Genomic DNA, 21,707 nt, shown 5'->3' on the forward strand with positions numbered 1-21,707 from the left:
TACTTGTGATGCTTCAGCACACCAAAGAATAGGGAGCAGGAAGGATCAAGAGACAAACAATAAGAAAAGTGATACTCCTAATATTAGAAAGGAACATGTGTGGTATTTAACAGGGCTAGCTGTGAGGCACAGACAGGTAAGCAGCAGCCATTGTCTGCTGTGCCATCCTCCTGGCAGTTTCACATATTACATTAAGGTAGAATAATTCCTGGGGCTGTTTCTTTCTGCTAGCTTGGATCTAGGTATCTACCTAGATCAGGCACATGTGAATAATCTTTGGTTCTGCTATATCACTTGCTGCATCCGCTAAAGTCAGCACACAAAACTAGGCACACTTGATGGCTTGTACGAGGGTCAGTGGCGTCACAACAGGGGTGGGGTGGTTTGCCCCAGGTAGTTTTTTGGGGGGTGACAAGAAGGCACCCCGTGGGGGCCGCAGCCATCGCGCCGCCGCAGCCACATGTGGAGGATCCTCCATTCGCGGCTTCAGCCGCAAGCAGAGGATCCCAGCTCCAGCAGCAAACCGCTATGTACAGCGCATGTGTGGCGTCACTACGTACGGTGCATGCACATACACACACGTCGCACATGCACCCTACATAGTGATGCTCCACCCCGGGTGTCATGACACCTTCGTTCACCACTGACTAGGGTGGCCCGGTGTCCTCTCTCTGAAGGGCTGATGAGAATCTTCTGTTTGATGGGCTGTCCACTCTAGCTGTGGTTTGAAGTTCAAGAACCGTAAGAAGGGAGATCCAGGGCCATGAACATATTGGCCCTCAATAGTGATATCAGCCTAAGCAGCCCACAATCTACAGGTACACAAAGAAAGTGCAAAGAAAAGGAGGAACAGAACTGAGTATAATGTGCATATTGATTTATTTGAATAAGTGAATGTCAAGACTTTAACATGGGGCTCAGATATTTAGGTAATATCTTATTAAGACACCTTCCAAAGACGGCTTTTATACTCTTTAGAGCAGCTGTTGCTGGCAGTATCTTACTGTGATTGGAAACACAATTAACCAGGAATGCGCCACTGTGGTTCAGCTTTGCAAGCAAATTTCAGATGAGTGGGCAAGCCACGCAGACCCTTGTCATTTTAAAATTAGATGTGGATGCACTTCCGGTCTATTTAGGATTGATAGCAACTTGCTGAAATCCTATGGCTTGGCTGCAGCCTCTTTTCCCCCAGTTGGACCATTACCACTGATGTAATAAATAAGAAAAAGCACAGAGTGAAAAGGGGCTAATATTGTTGCCATTTAAGGCCCACTGTCAATGTGACAGCCTCTTCTTTCTGCTATCTACTGGCAGTAGCCTAATTGCGCTTTACAGAACTATCCATATTTTTAGGAGATGAATCAATTTCCCCCCCAAAAGCCTAGCATTAAATTAAAGAGAGCGAGCGAGAGCTATTCACAGACAAGTTATATAAAAAATCATCCTGATTGGTCAGACCTGCAGTTTTCTGAGAAAGGGTACAGAACATGTCTCACAGTTGCAAAAATGAAACAAGTACAAGCGTAAGCATTTATATCCCTCATAAAGCTCTCCACAAGCCTTTCTTTGATGGTAGCTGGTGGTATCAGAATGTGACTCAAGTATTCTTGCACATGGTAGTACCATATGTTTCCATCTATTTTGGGGGCTTCAAATTTTAGAAAATAGGGGGGATTGAGCTTTTGGGGAGGATTATTTGGGGGGGATGTTGAAAATGGCTCACCTGCCAGAATGCAGCACACAACTACTCGCGTCACATACAATTGCTGCTTATGATCTCAGGCTCGCACTCCGTTCTGACAGGTGTGCGATTTTTGGCATCTGCCCCCCCTCCCAACAATCAAGTGGTCAATCACCGCTTAAAAACTTCGGCTTGCGCTTTGTTCCAGTGGGTGAGCGATTTTCAGCATTGGCCGCTTGATTGTTGTGGGGGGGAACCCCGAAAATCGCTCACCCACCAGAACGCAGCACACAATCGCTCGCTTCGCAGCTGCCTGATCACTGCCATTAGCTCTTCTGTTTGCTGCTGTGGCAGCCAATAAACAGCTGCCTTTGTTGCAGCAAGCGGGAGCGTGATTGGTGGCCGCTGGCAGCGATCAGGGAGCTGATAGGTGGTTTCTGCGACGCAAGCGGCAATTGTAAGTGACGCGAGTGGTTGTGTGCTGTGTTCTGGCGGGTGAGTGATTTTCGGCACACACCCCCCCCCCAGCAATCAAGCAGCCAATCGCTTACAATCTCAGGTTCGTGCCAAAAAACCATTCGCACGTCCCCCCTCAGCACTATCCGTGTATAAGATGAGCCTAAATTTTGAACCTCATATAGCTCGTCTTATACACGGAAATATACAGTAACAATCATTCATTATCTCCATACACATCCATCATCAGCTTTGCCAGTGTTATGGATCAACTCGGAAAAGATAAGGTAAAAGAATTGTCCAAATCAGTTGGGGGAAAATACTTACGTTTACAAGAAGGAATGTCTGCTGTCCACTGTGTGCTGTTTCCTTTCCAAATGCATGTGACAACCCCTTGTCCAATCAGCTGGTGTTCTGCAGAACACTGGAATGTTATTACTGTGCCAACAGTGGTACCATTGCCATGGATTATCTGTGATGTGCCAAGGTGAGGTGGGAATATTCGACTGCATTGTCCTATTAAAAGGAGAGAGTAAATAGCTGCTATGCTTTTATCAGCGTGTACCTTCAGCAGACCTGAAACATCTTTGGCATTAGCCCATTCCCATATTACCATCAGATTAAAATGGCCATTAATATCTGGTGCAGAACAGTGAAGACACACATGTGCACTATAAGCCCAAAATTCCTGTGTTCAGATCAACTCAATAGCACACACACGTGTACATATACAATACACACAAACACTGGGTGAGGCTAGCCTCTCAGCCTCAGTTTCCCATTTGCAATAGGGAGATAATGTGCTGCCCTACATTACAGAGTTGGCAATAAAGATTACTCAGATGATGCATAGAACTGCTTTACATGCTTGAAATGTGCTCTATAAATGCTAAGTAGTAGCATTAGAATATCAGAGATGAGGGAGAAGATTTACTAGCTCTCGATCTCAGCTACGAAAAGCAAACAAGCTAACTGGATTGTAAGTGCATAGCTGTCAGACTCTGACAATCTCAAAAAGATAAATGGTGGTCCCTCTCTTCTTCAGCAAGAAGCCTGGTCCCTATCTCATGCTGAAAACAAAGCCAGGTACATTAAGTCAAGGATTTCCATATCTAAATTAAAGCTTTATTCTTAGAAGCATGTTCAGACACAAAGCAATTTATAAACACTTCACATTGTTGTATATATGTTAAGGCTAAAAAGTATACTAACATGCTTTTCATTGACTAATTAAATAAACAACTAAACAATACAGGCGCTAAAAGCATCTAGTCTTAAACATACCGCTACAGGATGATTATGGCAGCAATCCTATGCACAGTTTCCTGGGAATAATCATGAGCATACAGGGATATGTTTTTGAGAAAACGTGCATAGGATTATGCTGTAATTCAGTTTAATTGAATGCAGTGCTTGGTATAAATACTAAATTGTATAACCACGGCATTTATTTCAAAGGTTTTAGCAGTATTGCGGCATTTTCTTCTATTCTGGGATTCACTTGAATAGCGATCTCTTTCATTCTGTACATATTAGGCCCGTTTTTATGAAGACTAGGGTGCTCAAGTCTCCAGCTGCAACAGCAGCATCTTCATCACCAGCAAAATAAAAATGAAAGACTGGTACAGGAAAACCATTAGGAGTGTTAGACAATTACATCCAACTCATTTCCCAGTTTAAAATAAGTCGTGATCTTCTCGTTCCGTTTAATTAGAGGACACTTATCAGTAAAATTGATCACAGCAGTGCAGCGCATTCAAAGATACAATTAGAAGCGTTCTGCTCCCATGAACAGTTTTACACCAACACTGCCAGCCAGCCCCAAAAGAGCAGCCACTGCAACAATCCACCCCTTACTCTATGTCCTTGGCATCACTAGTAAGTACACTGTTGGCAGCAGTCACGGCCATTACTTCAGCTGGAGAAACCCAGGATAGAATTTATCACTACATCAAATCTCCCAGTACAGCTGTTTACCATACTACTGAAAGAAGAAGAAGAAAAGAGAGTTATAGAGGGTGGCTACAACAAGTGGGATCAACCAGTTTATGAAAGGAAATCTTAGGAATTTTGATGGAACTTGATCCTATGTTCAATATAAGCTACATTATATAATATATATTGGGGGGGGGACAGGTGTATACATAATGTGAGGTCCCACAAGAGTTGTAGGGTTGTGTCTGTATAGGTTTCTTCACGATGAAGAAGTCCACAGCCTAAGGAGGAGTCTCCAATCACAGGTGGGGTGGTGTCAGTGAGGACAGTGGTGACAAGAGATATGATCTCTGATGAAAGAAGCAAGATTAGCCGTCACATGGCAATCCAAAAACTCAAAAAGGGGAGCAAAGTGTGAGTCTAAGACAGGCTGGAAAGGAAGAGGAATTAAGAGTATTCTTCTAGGTCAGATCCTCAGAAACTGTTCAGACTGAAGAACTGAGAAACATCATGGATGTCAAGAATCAGACCTGCTGGCTCCAAACCAACAAAAGCTTCATAAATCGGCCACACACATTCCCTTTCGTTAGCCTATATCTGACAGGAGTGGGGTGGGGGCCACTCAGGGTGGTCAGTTCTGAAGAGAACCTCACTCTCTGCACTCTCATTTTCTGTAATGTGAATGCACAGCCAGGCTGAGTAGGACAAAGTACTATGTTGACTGGTCCTAACAAAGAAAGCTTTATTGATTTGAGGAATGGGGAGCAAACAGAGGGGAAAGAGGGAAATCAGATGGGTGGACAAAAAGAAATTAAAAGATTCCAACTGTTCTTCCTAGGGCTGATTGCTGTGCAGAAAATCTTGAATAGTACTGATTTAGATAAATGTAGACAACACTCATCACAACATATTAACATGACTTGTCAAATGGCAAATTAATGTCTGGAAAATGATGTCCACGAGGTGGCATGCTTGATTTTTTATCTGTTGTCATTTACCTGAAGTCGTATTTGTAGAGTAATTAAAAAGTATTGAGCTTGTAGGCTTTTCTTCCTGAGCCATGTATTTTCAAACATTACCTTCTCCTGATCCCTTCAAAGAGTACTTAGGACTAGTCAGTCGATGGCCCATTAAACTACGTGTCCTTTGCCTGACAGGCCCTTCCTGCCCTAATAGTATTACGTCATTACTACTTGTATGTGTGGACTAGATTAAAAGGGGAGCCAATTTGTCACGAAGAGTGTGTTTTTGAAGATTTAATACCTGTGTTCAACAGAGCATCTCAACATTTAAACGTCTATCTGAAAGGTGTTCCAGTGACTTAGCGCTCTGATCTAGAGACAGCTTAGAATCTTCCTTGATCAGACTCAGTGTTTCTTCCCTGGGACTGAGTTGGATTCAAACACGCCAATGAAGGCGCCCATGTGTCCTACTTTACAGAGGGCAATGCTCTCTTTGAGGGACTTCTCTCTGAAGGCTTGTCTAGTCCAGGTCCAACTGAAAGATAAAGGACCCTAAGATGAGAGAGTAGGGAAGGACCTTGAAGTCGCCCATCAATATCTCCATCTTCTTTGCCATGGTGAAAGGTATTGTATTTCTGCTAATTGTCAATAACCGCTTCTAAATTTGCATAGATACATACATTGCTTTGTTTCTTAAAAAATGTTTAGGGGTACTCTCATTTTGACTCAAGAAAATACCATTTTGTACTTCAAATCGGGGGAAATAAATACAGTAAATTACACAGCTGACAGCTCAGAGTAACTTCCACATTAGCATGAGGTTGTGTGCACTAACATCTTCCCGATTCCTCTGCTTGTGTCTGAGACTCAGGAAACACCGGGCAAGGAAATGAAACTGCCATCAGAAGTGGAAACTACGAAACTGACCAATCACCATGCTAGATTCCATCTCCTACTTCACACACTAAATGCTCGCTTCTGTCTGAGACTCAGGAAACACCATGACAGGAAATGAGGCCGCCGTCGGGGGTAGCAACAGAACTGAAGATTCACCGTGCTAGAGAAGAAACTAAATTTTTAAAGTTTTTTCTCCTGTTAGATTCACAAAATGTTTGGGGGTACACGTACCCCTGTGTCCCCAAAGAAAAAAACGCTGGATACATATAAATTAGCAAATTTAATGCAATCCAGTGCCTCGTTTGCCCTCTTCTTTACTGGTACAGTTCCTCTTCCTTGTGGTTATCCTGAATCCAACTATCCCTGTTTGTCAGGCATTGTCCCTATTTATTAGTCCCTGGTAAAACACTGTCTCAGCTTTTTCCTTTTTCACTGTCTTTATCTTCAGTCTGCACTTCACAAGAGCTGTCATTTTTCAGGTTTCGGTTTCCTCCCCAGGGTCATCTCTAGAAGTTATATATCCGAGTCGGTGAATGAAGACATTTTGGCTTCAGCTCACATGTAGGCCAATGGGCATGTGTGAATACCAAGGCACCATGCAGTGCACAGCCAGACTTACACAGGCATACACACACACACACACACACACACACACACACACAGAGCAGCTGTCTTGAATACTGATCACATATGGTAGAAAATGTGTTTTTCCAAGTATCTCTTTAACACCTTCCTGGGTTTTCTTTGGTGGAACACAGAGAACTGCAAAGAGAATGAAGACTGAATAGAGAAAGGAAAGCCAGGAAGGAGAGAAGGTAGCCTGGGCAGTGATCCTTGGGAAGTGGGGTGTCACAAGGATCTCCCCATTTTCACCTGTGACATATTGGAAGGTATATACCGAATGCTACATCAGCATATCTTTTGCATCGGAATCTCACGTTATGCTCAAATTTATTTTTCACTGAAATGCTACCAGGCGCAAATTTGAACAGGAGCACATGATGGGAAGAAAGGATTAACTATCCCCATCACCATTTGCTCTTCCAAATGAACTGGCATCTGCCCATGTTTTGTATTTCAAGAAAGGAAATACTAGGAGGCAAATCCTTGGGTCCTGTCATAACATGTGATGGGGGGGGTGTTTTTAACCTCTGGCTGCTTTAGCTGGGTAATGAGAAAATCATTTTACAAAACGTTTGCTAAGGAGAGTCATTGGACAGAATCAGTTTTCCATAAAGGCTCACATTTTATGGTTGCTCATTAGTCTTAAATGATTACATATTCTTGGTCATAGTCTGAAAAACCAGCAAACTTTGCTTTGTCTGTTAACACAAGCCTAAGCTTATTCTAGTGTGAAGGTTGAATTGACACTTAGGGTGTGCTTAAACTTGCTTTGTGATTCCCCCCCCCACATTCATTTGCATCCAAAAAGGCCACTTTAGAATATAAGGGGCCAGATACAATTAGCCTGCAATAAGGGGCAAGCTGAAATGCTTGCACTGATGAAACAGTCTCCTTAGCGCTATGCTGAATTCCACCCTACAGTTTTATACAAAAAACTTTCAAGATACCACAGTAAACATCCTTAATGTTGCAATCCTATGGATGTATATTCAGAAGTAAGCACCACTGATTTCAAAAGTTTTGAGCTTGAGGCCAGGTTACTTTAACAATCCCCTTCTTTCACTTAAATCTCCCCTGGATCTCCCCACCTTTAAACATAAATGTGACCTTTGGCAGGGTCTTTACAGTTGTGGCACCACACCTCCGGAATGTTCTCCCTGAGACTTGCCTGGCATAGACTTTGATAAAAAAATTTTTGCCTTAAATACCTTTTTTAAAGTTTGAATAAGACTCGCTGTTCTTGTTTTAATCTCCGCTGCTAAAGATTTTGTAATGTTTTATATTATAATGTTGTACTTACATTTCAGATTTTATTAGCTGCTCTAAAACTTCATTTTTAAAAAATCTAGAAAAAGTTTTATTTTAATCTGAAAAGTGCCATGTACATTTTTCAAATCAATAGATTATAAGTTATATATGTGAATTTTATATACACAAAGAAGGAAAAGTTAAGAATGAGCAGAATTTTAGGGGGAATGCCATATATATCCCAGATACTGAAAAATGAACAAATGTAATCTACCAGGACTTAAATGAGCTGAAAACATAATCTCATCCTCTGCAATGCCTATATGATTTGCATAGTTGGAGCACTTCTTAGAAACACTTACCATATGGCTTCGCTGCTGGTAAGCTGTGGATTTAGCTTTCTTGATGAGGAAACAAAAGACGGGAGAGCAATTTCACAATACCTACCTATAAAACATTTGTATGGTACCAACAAAAAAAGGGACAGAAAAAGACAAATGGAAAATTCCTTTAAAAGATGGGCAATTAATGGAAGAATAACACTAATTAAAATCCTAATTACCGTATTTTTCACCCCATAGGGCGCACCGGCCCATAAGGCGCACCTAGTTTTTTGGGGGGAAATAAGGGGGGGAAATTATTTTTCCCCCAAGGCGCGAGGCTGGGGCAGGGGAAGCCTGAGCTTCCCCTGACCCTAGCCCCCAGAACAGGCTGCTCTCCGCAAGCCCTCCTGCAGCTTGCGCAGAGCTACCCGAAGCCCCGGCGCGACTGCTCAGTGCACCGGGGCTTCGGGATAAGAGGCAGCGCTGTGCAAGCCGGGGGAGCCTGGCGGGAACTCACACGGGCTCCCAAGGCTTGCGGATGTCTTCCTGAAGCCTGGAGAGCGAGAGGGCTCAGTGCGCCCCGACCCCTCTTGCTCTCCAGGCTTCAGCGAAAGCCTGCATTCGCCCCATAGGATGCACACACATTTCCCCTTCATTTTTGATCTCCTGGTTGAGATCAGACAGGCCTGCTCCCTGTCAAACTTCAGGTGCTTCATCAAATCCTTTCCATTTCAGCAGGCATTTTAAGGAAGATAATAATAATAATAATAATAATAATAATAATAATAATAATAATAATAATAATAATTTATTATTTTTGCCCCGCCCATCTGGCTGGGTTTCCCCAGCCACTCTGAGCAGCTTCCAACAAAGATTAAAAATACATTAAAATGTCACACATTAAAAACTTCCCTAAACAGGGTTGCCTTTTTTATTTTATTATTACAGTACTTTTAAATTGGTTTTATCCACCGTATGCTTTATGTAACCCTTCTGAACACCGCTTAGAAACCCTTGTGCCCCTGTGGCATAAAAACAGCTGAAATAAACAGACAATATATTACGCCACCATTGAGCCGCACAAATTGCATGGTCTTCATGGATAAAGGTGATAGGGGCGACCTTATTTGCTTGTGCAACCTCAAATAATTAGCTGACTCCTAGGATTCACCACAGCTAAAAGGGTACATGCCCAGCTAGCATAGCCCCTTACGGGAGATGTTATTCACCAGGCACTCCTAATTTCACTGGGTTCTACTGCTGTTGGCATAAACACAATTTCACGCAATAGCACAGTTTCATATTGTTCTTCAACCATAGCAAATACATTGTATCTATGCAGATAATCCTCAAATCACATCGAGCATTATGAGGAAATGTTATCCAGCTGAACCAGCAGGTGTTAGGTAGGCTATACGTCTGAGCAAATAATTAAAAAGTTATCCTCTCAAGACAATTTACTACAACAGGGAAATCTCAATTTCACATCCACAACACAGAGGCTGCGTACACACTAACTATTTTGTAGCACAAAAATGTATTTATTTGTTTTTTTCTCAACCCCGACGCATTCACACTTGTCCTCAACATGCTGTTTTCAATGTGGATGGATTCTAGAGACTGCCTTCCACAAGGGTGGGTATGGTTTCTTGACCGGCATTTGAAAATCCTCCCCATGCCTTTCCCACCCTGCACATGGGGAATGAAGAAAGAGTGGCAACTGCAGACTTGGGAGATGCCCATTCACAACATCATTGGATAGGAGTGGACACTCATACACACATCTCTATTGCCAGTACTGCCTACATCTGTTTTCAATGCAATGGATGCATTGTGGGGTAATGCAGAGTCAGTCAGAATGAAAACAGTTTCTCAAGAAGTGCTTTTGGGGGCCAAAAAATATGCAGTAGATCTCTAGATTACATGAGTGGACTAGGTAGAAAAAAGGAGTGCCCAGTTTCCATTGACTCTAGAATAAAATGTAATTGGTGTAAACAGCCAAAATCTTTGGTTCCTGTAGGTTACTTAGGCTAAGTCACGCATAGGCAAACTCGGCCCTCCTGGTGTTTTGGGACTACAACTCCCATCATCCCTAGCTAACAGGACCAGCGGTCAGAGATTATAGGAATTGTAGTCTCAAAACATCTGGATGGCTGAGTTTGCCTATGCCTGGTCTAAGTCCACAACTGATGCAGAAAATCCAGAGTTAGAGGAATCCCATCAGATGGCTGACCCAACTTTTGCTTGAAGACTTCCAGCAAGTCTGAACCCACTACCACTCTAGGAGGTAATTGGTGTCATTTTGAAAGAGCCTGCCCCTTCAAAAACAAAAATGGGTCTGGAAAACCTCAAGCCCATGTGGCCCTCCAGGCCTCTCTGTGTGGCCCTCTGAACTACCCTCAGGCTACATCCCTCACCATTCCTGCTTTGCTCCATCCTTGAGTGTTTCTGCCTGTCTAGAATGTGTCCTTGAACTCCGTTAATGCGTCTTGCTTGACTGGAAGAAAGGGTAGTGAGGGCTGTGTGAGTAAATTAGTATTTGTTGCTCCAACCACTTTGGCTTCTGGCCCTGCCCATGTGACCCCAGAAGATTGCCTAGAAGGTCCTGTGGCGTTCAGGCTGAAAAGAAAGCCCTACCCTCCCTGCTCTAGAAGTTTCTCCCAATGTTCAGGTGAAATCTGTGCTTCTGTATTGTTAGCCCATTATGAGCTAAGACTCTCCTTAGAAATTTTCAGTATTTCAACTGAAAGAGAGACTAGTGCATCTTCCCTTGTCAGAGTATGTGGAATCTTAACAGGGAGATTCTTTCCTGTGTCTTTTATGTTACTTTCTGAGGAGTGGGTTTGTTCCTTCCAGCTGCTAAGTTTTATTATGTACATCGAAGCCAGATGTTCAATAAGATGTTGTTCTCTGTCATGGAGCAGCATGGAAACTGAATCTTTCTGTCCTTCCTTTGCTGAATTCAACCGTTTGAAGAAGAAAAAAACAGCCAAATTAGTCTATTTAAAGATGAAAACCTCCAAATGCATCAAAACATCCATCAACAGCATAGAAAAACTGACTTATAATAAAACACCTCAGATAATTATAAAGATGGTCTAATTAAAGGAAATCCAAAAGGTGTTATAGAGTTACATCTTGACTGTTATTTTCTAGTTAAGAATAGGCTGCAACGGGTATTGTCGGAACAATTATGCTTCTGTGCAATGCCATCTGCAAATCTGAATTACTCACAGAAGAGATGTAAAGTGCCCATTCTTTCATTCATTTCTTTTGCAATTAACATATATCACTAGTTGCTAACTCTTGAGTTTTCTTCCTTTGCCACTGGGGACAATTTAATCACGTTATATACTTTCAATCATTCCACTGTAAAGTAAATAGAGAGTAGAAAGATGAAGTATTTACCGAATCACTTAATTTCTGTGCTTTTAAACAGAAAGTCTAAAAAGGATTGAACTGAAAACAAGCTCTGAAACAGAAGAACACGACTGCTTGTTCATCATCCTAAGAACCAGTACATGGACTTGAAGCAGAAGTATTTTCCCCACCCCAAATATCAGCACAGTCTAATAGCCCAATGAGGTTGACTAAATACTGTGTGCAATCATCATGTACAGGGGCATTGAGATGATGGTGGAAGACCACAACCTAACCGCAACCCATTGATTGTGCACAGAGCATCCATGGGTTGTACTGAATGTCACAAGAGTGGACCTTCCTCTTCCTCCTCTTGGGTTCCCCAAGCCTCCAGAGCAGATTAGGAGTTGTGTGTGTGGTTCATAGGGGACAGAAAGAAGCAGATGTTGCATTCAATGGGCAGTAGATCAAGGGGCTGTAGCAACTAACCAATGATGGAAGGTTATAATTGTGAGCCTTAAGCTCCTGCAGAATAAGGCACCAATCGGAGTAGACAATAGTGGGTTGGGTGGACAAAGAAAACAATCTGACTTCATATAAGGCAGTTTCGTATGGTCAAGTGTCAAACAGGAGCCCCACCCCTTGGGACTGTTTTTTCCCCAGGGATCACTGCAAAAGGCAATGAAATCGTTAATGGGCCAGTGTGATCCTTGATTGGTTAGTATTGTCTATATTGCCTGTAATCTATATTAGAAGTGCTTCCCCTACTTCATTTGCCCTCAAAGACATCAGGATATAGCCAAATCTGATTAGATTACTAGCACGAAGACATCACCATCCAGTGTCCAGTTTATTTAGGGCTGCCATACATCCAGAATTTTCCAGACATAGCCATCAAAAATGGCATCTGGTCAGAATTATCTAAAAGCGGCAAAAATGTCCATATCGGAAGTGTTGATTTTTTTTCGCAATTTCCCCCCCAGATAGAAGAGTTTGGATTTGATATCCCGCTTTATCCACTCTCCTTAAGGAGTCTCAAAGCGGCTGACAATCTCCTTTTCCCTTCCTCCCCCACAACAAACACTCTGTGAGGTGAGTGAGGCTGAGAGACTTCAGAGAAGTGTGACTAGCCCATGGTCACCCAGCAGCTGCATGTGGAGGAGTGGGGACATGAACCCGGTTCCAGTGGCGTAGCGTGGGTTGTCAGCACCCGGGGCAAGGCAAGTAATTTGCGCCCCCTAACCCATGGATTTGCACCCCCTAACCCATGGATTTGCACCCCCAAACCCGTGGATTTGCGCCCCCTAACCCTAACCCCAGATGTTGCACCCGGTGCGGCCGGCCCCCCCTGCACCCCCCACGCTACGCCACTGCCCGGTTCACCAGATTATGAGTCCCCCACTCTTAACCACTAAACCACACTGGCTCTCAAAAACAGGCAAAATACTTCTCACTTTTTTTGTTTTTGAGATTTTGCAGAAAAAGCTCAATAACTTTGGCCAAAAACAGATTTTCACTTTTTGAAATATGGCAAGCCCAGTTTATTGGATAATGCCAATCAAGAAGAAATAAAACTGATTATTTTTAATATAGATATAAAGTGGCACTGAAGCACCACAAGAGAATGGAAACATAAATTGCTACTAGCAGCCATGAAGAAATGCAGGATTAAAGATTAAACACAGGGATAGGGCCAGACACCCCAAATTTCTGCTTCTGAGGCAAAAAGCAAACCAGAAGAACATTTGGCTCAGCCCTAATCATTATTCTCTACCTGTACTCATGAATAGCCTCTCATTTGTTAAATGTGTGCAGCCAACCATGCTACTTCTGGAGACAGTGCCAAATGGTACCTATTAACTACAACCCATATTTTCGAATGGAAGCAGCAATGAAGAGAAAAGTTAACTTTCCCATGCCCTTAGTGAAGCTGACATGTTATCTGGGGATAATGTTTAAATAATGTTCAACATTTCCAATAACCGTAAAAGAGTTCCATTAAAAGTGTCACAGCACTCAATACAAAAAAAGCAAAAAAAAAAAAAATCCAGTCTATGCATTTGTGAGGCATGTATAACTTTCTCATAAAAATTCTAATCTTAACCTCCATCTAAATATCTTGCTGATGTTATGAATCAAGCCTCAACAGAGAAACAAGGCTTTTCACAGTGAATCTATCATTAGTTTTGGTTCTATGTGCGCAGAATGCAAAAGTGGCAGAAATCCTTCACATTACTAAATATGTTTGCATGCATGTGCAACTCTTGTATGTGTAATTAATTCATTATTAATTAATAAGTTTGTTACTTAATTCCACAGAAAGCCATTAGCAAACAACAAACCTCAGCAAAATCCAGCTACAATTAAACACTTTGAATTCCCATTGATTTCAATGAAAGAGTTAAGTGCACACTTAAATCTCTCTCACTGAAATAAATTGAAAACTAGAGTGTTTAACTTCAATTTTCAAACTGTATCATATTGAACATACAATAAATAAATATTACAAAGACCCACATCTTGCCACATCTTAGCGCCCTACACTCATTTCACAGGAAAACATATTTGATGTGTGTGTGTGTACACACCCACACCCCAGAGGTACTGACTTGGTCCCCAGACTCTGGGTGCCCAGCAACACACGTGCACAACATGACATCACGATGACATGACATCACATCTACCTCCACCGTGGGGCTTATGTTGGGGGCCACTGTGGTCGCGGATGTGCTTCTACGGTGGCAGGGGGCAGCAGAGCATGGGTGCCCACAGTCCCATGGAGATGGCGTTCCGCCACCCCACACCCTCCCACCACTGCAGTGACCAGGCTAAGGCTTCCACTTAGGCCACAAGCACACCCTGGGCACACGTCCGTGGCCACAGTAGGCCCCAACAGAAGCCCCAAGGCGAAGTCACCACCGTGGAGCCAGAGGTAAAGCAGCAGGTAGTGGCGGTGGGTGGAGGCCAGGCACCCACAGTGAAGATTTTGTGGGTGCCCAGGCATCCAGGGCCTCCTGGAGTTCTCTCTCTCTCTCTCTCTCTCTCTCTCTCACACACACACACACACACACACACACACACTGCATGCATACCATTCTTTTAAGGCACATCATTCCATCATGCATATACAAAAAATTATGGGAACTGCAGTTCATTAAGGGTGCTGGGAATTGTGGCTCTGTGCTGGAGAAACTACAGTTCCCAGGATTTAGAGGGTGTGTGTGCTTTAAATAAAGGCATAGTGTACACAGCCCCAGGAGTGCTATAAGGTACCTAAAGGGAACAATGCATATCATAGGAGCCAAAGAACCTGCCTCATACTGAGTAGCACTATTGGTCCATTAAGCTCAGGGAATCCTGACTAGCAGCAGTGCCCCTGATTCCGGACCGGGAATCTTTTTCAAAACTACCTGGCAGTGCCGATGACTGAAGCCAGAACCTTTTCTAGGCAAAGCACATGCTCTACCACTGAGCTGCATTTTAAAAATGGCAAGGCAGCTAGTATGTCAACTTCCTTCTTCTATGCCACCTCTCAGTCAAGGCATGAGGATCCATGATACTCACCTAGGTCACATCGCCAGTATTCAGAACAAAGGGTAACCATAGCGGATTTTCACCATGAAAAGGAAGGAAACTTCTCAGTAGTAAAGGAAGCTGCAACCATGGGGTTTGGGATCCAGACTTGCTGGAGACAGGGTGGCATCAATATGCCTTAAATTAGTCATCGTTTCATTGGGTGTCCCCTTAGCATGACCAAGTCTAGAGCTGCCCCATTGTCCAATGTTGGTTTAGAGGATAGAGGCGAGCAGCTCAGGATGGCTGAGGGTCCGAGGAAGGCCGGCAGACCCCAAACTGGAGGATACTGAAATCCAGGAAGGGACAAGGAGTATTAAATGGGGGTTGAAGTGGCAGAAAGGGCCCAAGACAGCATCTCAGCAGTAGCTTTAGGGAATTTCCTGCCTTTTGTTGCAGCACACACACTTTGTATAACCAGCATTAGCAGACAAAACAATCCTTCACCTCCCCCTCAGAACTGTCAAAGCAGGGAGGTGTGGACATTTGTATGGAAAAGGCTGCCCATTTCCCAGTCCTTCTTTGAGCAGCCATTACCTTCATAAATTATCCAGCATTTCAAACCAGAGCATGGTTTATGTTCAGGTAGCTCACTGAACATGCTCAGCCAGTTTGGTCCAGAGGAGATTACCGTATATATTTTTAAACATTACATTTACTAGCTGCTTGGCACGTTATCAAAAAAAGCTGTCATAGTCATCAATTTGTGCTGTCCTGCAAGAGGCATATTTTGTTGTCACGGTGCTGTGCTTAAACTAAATCTCAGCCACAGAAAAAGGGTGTGCTGGGGAGAAAAAGAAAATATAAAGACAAACGACAATTGATACCAAGTGGATGTTCTGTCTCTATGAAACACAAATATCAACAGATGCATTTATTCCACCCTCCATGCCAGTTAGAGCCAGCTGTTAATCAGAATCTAGAAACTTACAGCAGGGATGAGGTCCCTGTGCCCCTCCAAATACTTGCTGCACTACAGCTTCCATCACCCCTAACCATTGGTCATGCTGGCTGGGGCTGATATGAGCTGGAAGGTCAAAGATTCACCATCCACATGATTTAATATTTGGAGGGTCACAGGTAACCCACACTTGATTTAATGTATGCACTACTGGGGCAGGTGACAAAAGGAAGAACAGAAAATATTATCTGAACACACACAATGTGAAAACTTCTAATAGTTTGCATTTGTTTTGCTTTAACCTGTAGACCTTGGAGCTGCAAAAGATGTACGACATGAAAACAACAGAAGATCCCAGTCTTAACAGCCAAGCTTCTTTCTTTCTGGAAGAGAAATAGTAAATCTGACAAGCCCACTTTCTAAGAAAAGAGTTCCACAGGGCTTCCTTATATTTCAACTTTTTACAACATGGAAGCTATTATATTCGAATGCTGTTCAGCACCCCAAATAACGCCCATGGTGAATCTACAGAATCTCACAATGGCAACATGACCATGCTCATGCAAGAGTGACATGATGTCCGTCATACTGGATCGTGCCAGACGAGGGAAACGTTCTCTGTGGGAGGAAGGTGAAGATGTAAGCCAGTTTTTCGTTTCTGAATTTTCAAGCTGACCCAGCTCAAGGCTAAGCGAGGCTCATTCTTTTCACACCATTTTGACCTCCATTACAGAACCGCTAGAACAGAAATGTACTTTACTGAACCCAGAGGAGGTGGCCACATGAATTCCTGCACTAAAACCATTAAAATAGTGGAAGCACAGGAGTGGATCAGTTCATTTTATGACAGAAACCAAAAAGCTTCACCAGAACAGGAAAGGTAACAAGAGCTGTACTTTTCATCGCAGAGAATTAGTAAATCTATGGTCTGTTCTTCTGAATGATCTGCAGTAGCCATCACTGGGTATCGTGACCAATTAGTCAGCCATTCCATCTTTTAATATGAACAAGAGCATTTGTACATATTTATTTACTATGCCAGTTCCTCCAAATTGTTCAGAATGGTGTACATTATTCTTCTTTCCCTTCTATTTATTCTCACAACAACCTTTTGAGGTGGGTTAGGCTGGGAGGTGGTGATTGATCTATTAGTACCACAGCACTAGCACTATTCATAGAATGGCTGTTCTTACTACTAATATGTAGGGGGGTGCTTTTTGCACTATGCATACAGAGCCTTCGTGTTTACAGTTTGCTCATGTCAGAATCATGTAGGCAGTCAGTTGTATTGACCAGAGGTGGACATCCAGCTAGAACCCCCCCCCCCACATCTACATGAAATGCTTGTACATGTAATAATTGTGCAAATCATATACCATATTTTTTGCTCTATAAGACTCACTTTTTCCCTCCTAAAAAGTAAGGGGAAATGTGTGTGCGTCTTATGGAGCGAATGCAGGCTGTGCAGCTATCACAGAAGCCAGAACAGCAAGAGGGATTGCTGCTTTCACTGCACAGCGATCCCTCTTGCTGTTCTGGCTTCTGAGATTCAGAATATTTTTTTTCTTGTTTTCCTCCTCCAAAAACTAGGTGCGTCTTGTGGTCTGGTGCGTCTTATAGAGCAAAAAATATGGTACATTTAAGCTTGTACAATTAAGCAGATACCATTTCAGCTCCCATCAGCCCTGCCCTATGCCTATGAGATGGGATCGTAATTATAGCATCATCCAAAATAATATGGACAATGCACGTTCAGGTAATCCTACCCTGTTGAAAATCGCACACCAACCTTGGCAGGTAAATGTTGTGGCAAACGCACAAACACTGTTGTTTGGCAAGGCAGGAATATGCATAAGATAACCGGGAAGCCTTTGCACATCCTACAAATGATTAAACTGCCGTGCCCAAGCTTTTGCTCCCCTGACCCTGGGGGACGAGGGGAAGATGACAGGGATCAAGCACAAGTTAAGCTTGTTTATCACTGTAATGAAAAGAATGGCAAAGCAAAATGCTGCAAATTAGTTCTAACAGACTTCCTCGGTTAATGGAGCAAAGCAGAGATGGCCCTCACCTTTTCAATCAATATCAGCACCTCTGCCTAAAAAACAAGAGAGGCAAACCCAAATTGTGTCTGATTACTTGCTCAGTACCAATTCTAACCTCATGTTAAACTTAAAAGATAGCTAATCTAATTCTTAAAAACAAACAAACAAAGAGATGGAGAGAATATGACTTTTGAGCACTAGCGAGCAGTGGGGTGCCATCACTCAGCTGACTCTGGTTGGACACATCACAGCTGCTTAACAGGAGATAAAGAGAGAAGGGAGGTGGATGTGGTGCAAACACACTGGCAGGAGTCTGGACTGACTCTGCAGGCGCATTCGCACTGTGCCAGACTCACCACCACCTCCCTCTGTACCTCCTAGTAAGCAGCAGCAAAATGACCAGCCAGAGGTCAGGTGTGTAGTGCTGCCTCACCTGACCTCATCCACAGCTGCTGTCTAGGTGCTTCTCACAGTCGAAATTCAGACTACTATCACAGGCTTTATTATATATTATGATTTCAGCCACACACTCCTTGTTTGGGCCTTGCTCGTATGTCCAACTCTGACGGTGCTTCACATGTGTATGTGTTTATTTCTGTGTTCGTGCAGCATGTGATTTCCATGAGCAAAGTGGTTGTCATTGGCCAAGCACCACAACTAGAACTTTCCAAAAGCTTCACAGCATCTGAAGCATGAGGATTTTCACACAACTCTGTCAAGCCAGCCCTTCAAAGCACCCCATTTTTTTAGTTCTCAAATGATGATAAAGTAGAAAGACAAGTTTTTCATACATTGTCTAAAGAAAGTATTGAAGAGTAAGGCTAAGGCAGGTGTGTGTGTGTGTGTAATGGAACTTGTGACAGAATGTTGTGGTGTGGACTACTTCTATTCTGCCATACCTCCTTCCACGATACTCCATTCCATTCCCTCACTCCTCCATTTTCGGCCTCCCACCAACATCACCCAGCATTCTGTGGCCGCTAACCATGTGTTCAGTCCTTATTGAGATGTCTTTATTTATTTATTTGGTTTTATTTCACAAATTGTATATACCACTTCATTGTAATGAAACATCCAAGTGGTTTTTCCAAAAGGAATAAAATACAGTGGTACCTTGGATTAAGAACTTAATTCGTTCTGGAGGTCCGTTCTTAACCTGAAACTGTTCTTAACCTGAGGTACCACTTTAGTTAATGGGGCCTGCCGCGCCACCACCATGCGATTTCTGTTCTCATTCTGAAACAAAGTTCTTAACCCGAGGTACTATTTCTGCGTTAGTGGAGTCTGCAACCTGAAGTGTCTGTAACTCAAGGCACCACTGTAAAATGATTCTAATATAAAATTATCAGTAAAAACAACTATTTAAAACATTAAAAAATAATCAAAATCTACAATTAGCTAAAACCAGGTTAAAACGCATTAAATTGTTCAATATGTCTGGATTGGCTTGCCTAAACAAAAATGTTCTTAGCAGGCATTGAAAAGAGTACAGTGAAAGAGCGTGCTTGATGTCAAGAGGCAGGGAGTTCCAACGTGTGTGTGTTGCCACATTAAAAGACCAATTTCTTACAAATGTGGAACAAGTATGATGTGACGCTTGCAATAGTGCCTGTTTTAAGGCTTTAAGGGGTTTTTTCCCCTTCCCATATCCAAGCCGGCTGATACTGCCCTCTTGTGCATGCACACTATTGCACAGTGCCATTTTCATTACGCAAGGATCCACACCTGGAGCACCAAAGTCATGTTAAGTATATGTCATATTAATTCTTTCCACACAGTCAACTATCCTTTATGGCAGATTCTAACTGAAGCAAGGATATGCAGCCCGCCTGGTGTGCTCGCATTTTATATTGCAGGTAATATATTACTTATATCCTGGCTTTGATCTCTTCGCTTGGAACGGGGAGGACGGACATTGCTAGAAGCACAGTTCCCTTGACCTTTTCATGGCTGAGCAGCAGCCAGCTTTTTAAAGTGCAGATTTGCGGACCATTGCTTCTGGAAACACTGACGTCTGAAAAGGGATTCACAAGGTTGCTCGGGTCCGACTGAGGCAGAAAGGTAGGCAAGCGCCTTGCAAGGTAAAGTCTTCGCTCACACCCACCTGCCCACACTTTATCTCTAAGCATTTCCCACAAGGTAACATCACTGAGACAAATCATTTACAAGCAGCTGGGCAACACAGAGAGACACCCCGTCCTTTATCCTTTACCTATTAATTCTGAATCGCTGACAAAGCCTTTTGCCCTCTTCCTGTGAAGAGGAGGCCCAGTTTCAATGAGAATCATTTCCATCACCTGTTGAACTTTACTCAAGATACTCAATGGATGCAATGAGCATAGAATGGACTTGCCTGGTTTTTTGTTTGGGGGCGGGGATGCTATCTGCCATGTTGGTAGGAAGGCATCCTTGGTTTTGACCCTGAGTCTGCCCATTGATCTGTCCAGCTCAGGACTGTCAGCACTGACTGGCAACAGCTCCCCAAGGTTTCAGAGAGGAAGTTTCTCCCAGCCCTAACTGGGATTGGACCTGGGAGCTTCTACACACAGCATAGATGCCCTGCCACTGAGCTACGGCTGGTTCTGTGGAACCAACCACCACATCAGCCTATGCCCTGAGAGAGAGCCAATTTGTCTGTGTTCAAAAGATATCACAAACCCCTTTGTTCCCTTCACCTGTCTTCATACAAACACCGCTGCAGAGCTTTGGAAACCGCTGCCACTAGATGCAATGATGGCTACCATCTCAGCCGGCTTTAAAATGGGATTAGACAAATGTATGGAGAACAACACTATCAATATAGCTGCTAGTCTTCATGGACATAAGGGTCAGAGGTAGCATACCTCTGAATGCCAGTCACTGGAGGAGCCATAGTATGAGAGGGATATTGCTCTCATGCCCAGTTTGTGGGCTTCCCAAGAGGCCTCTGGGAAACTGAATGATGAACTAGAAAGGCCTTTGGCCTGACCCCAGAAGGCCTCTTGTTATGCTCCAAAATGCAGAACTCCGGTGTCCATTAGTATGCTGGCTAAAATGGGAGTGCCTGGGAATTATTAATAGTTTTCCAGCCAGATTAATTACCCTGCTTCTACCTCAGGCCTCTGGTCTGCCTAACTAATAAAAAAGCAATCAATGGCTATTGTAGAACCTTGAATTAAAGACTGATTGAGACTTACATTCTCTTAATTCACTCCAGGGTCTGTGTCTGAGGGGAATAAAGTCAGGACTCAAGCAGCTCCTCTATAAGGGAATATTATATTGTTTTACTCAGTGTTTTTCTTCTAGAATAAAAGGTGCCGGTACTCACAAGTTGTTACAGTACGTGCCATGCTTTTAACCAGTGCCTTTTCTTCTAGAAAAAAAAGGTGTTGGTACTGTGTACCCTTGAGTACTCCAGAAAAAACCACTGGTTTTACTTCTGGAGACTGGCAATTTGAATGTCTTTGCCTGCTGCTGTGAGTTCTCTAGTTAAATGACTGGTGATTTCTGGGAGTGATCGTAAAACCATGGAGCTGGAATGACCTCAAAGGCCACCTCATCCAATCCCCCGTTAATGCAAAAATATAGAAGCATTTTTTTGTGCTTTTAGTTTTTGGTCAGTCATTGTTTTGCAGTGAAATTGGGTCCCTTGGCAGTAATGGCAACCATAAGGTAAATGGCCTTTGATGTAAGCTGAGAAATGACAGGACTATGACAATC

General features: G+C 43.1%; 1 protein-coding gene across 1 annotated transcript in view; it reads right to left on the bottom strand.

Moving 5' to 3' along the window:
• Positions 1 to 21,707, bottom strand: part of SUSD3 (sushi domain containing 3) — a 48,988-nt gene that overhangs the window by 19,384 nt on the left and 7,897 nt on the right. Inside the window, exon 2 of the mRNA XM_082210650.1 lies at positions 2,468 to 2,656. Coding sequence (XP_082066776.1) covers positions 2,468 to 2,656 — 189 coding nt within the window. The remainder of the gene's footprint in view (positions 1 to 2,467; positions 2,657 to 21,707) is intronic.

The sequence above is a fragment of the Podarcis vaucheri genome (genome assembly GCF_965113315.1).
Source record: "Podarcis vaucheri genome assembly, chromosome: 2".
NCBI classification, from domain to species: Eukaryota; Metazoa; Chordata; class Lepidosauria; order Squamata; family Lacertidae; genus Podarcis; species Podarcis vaucheri.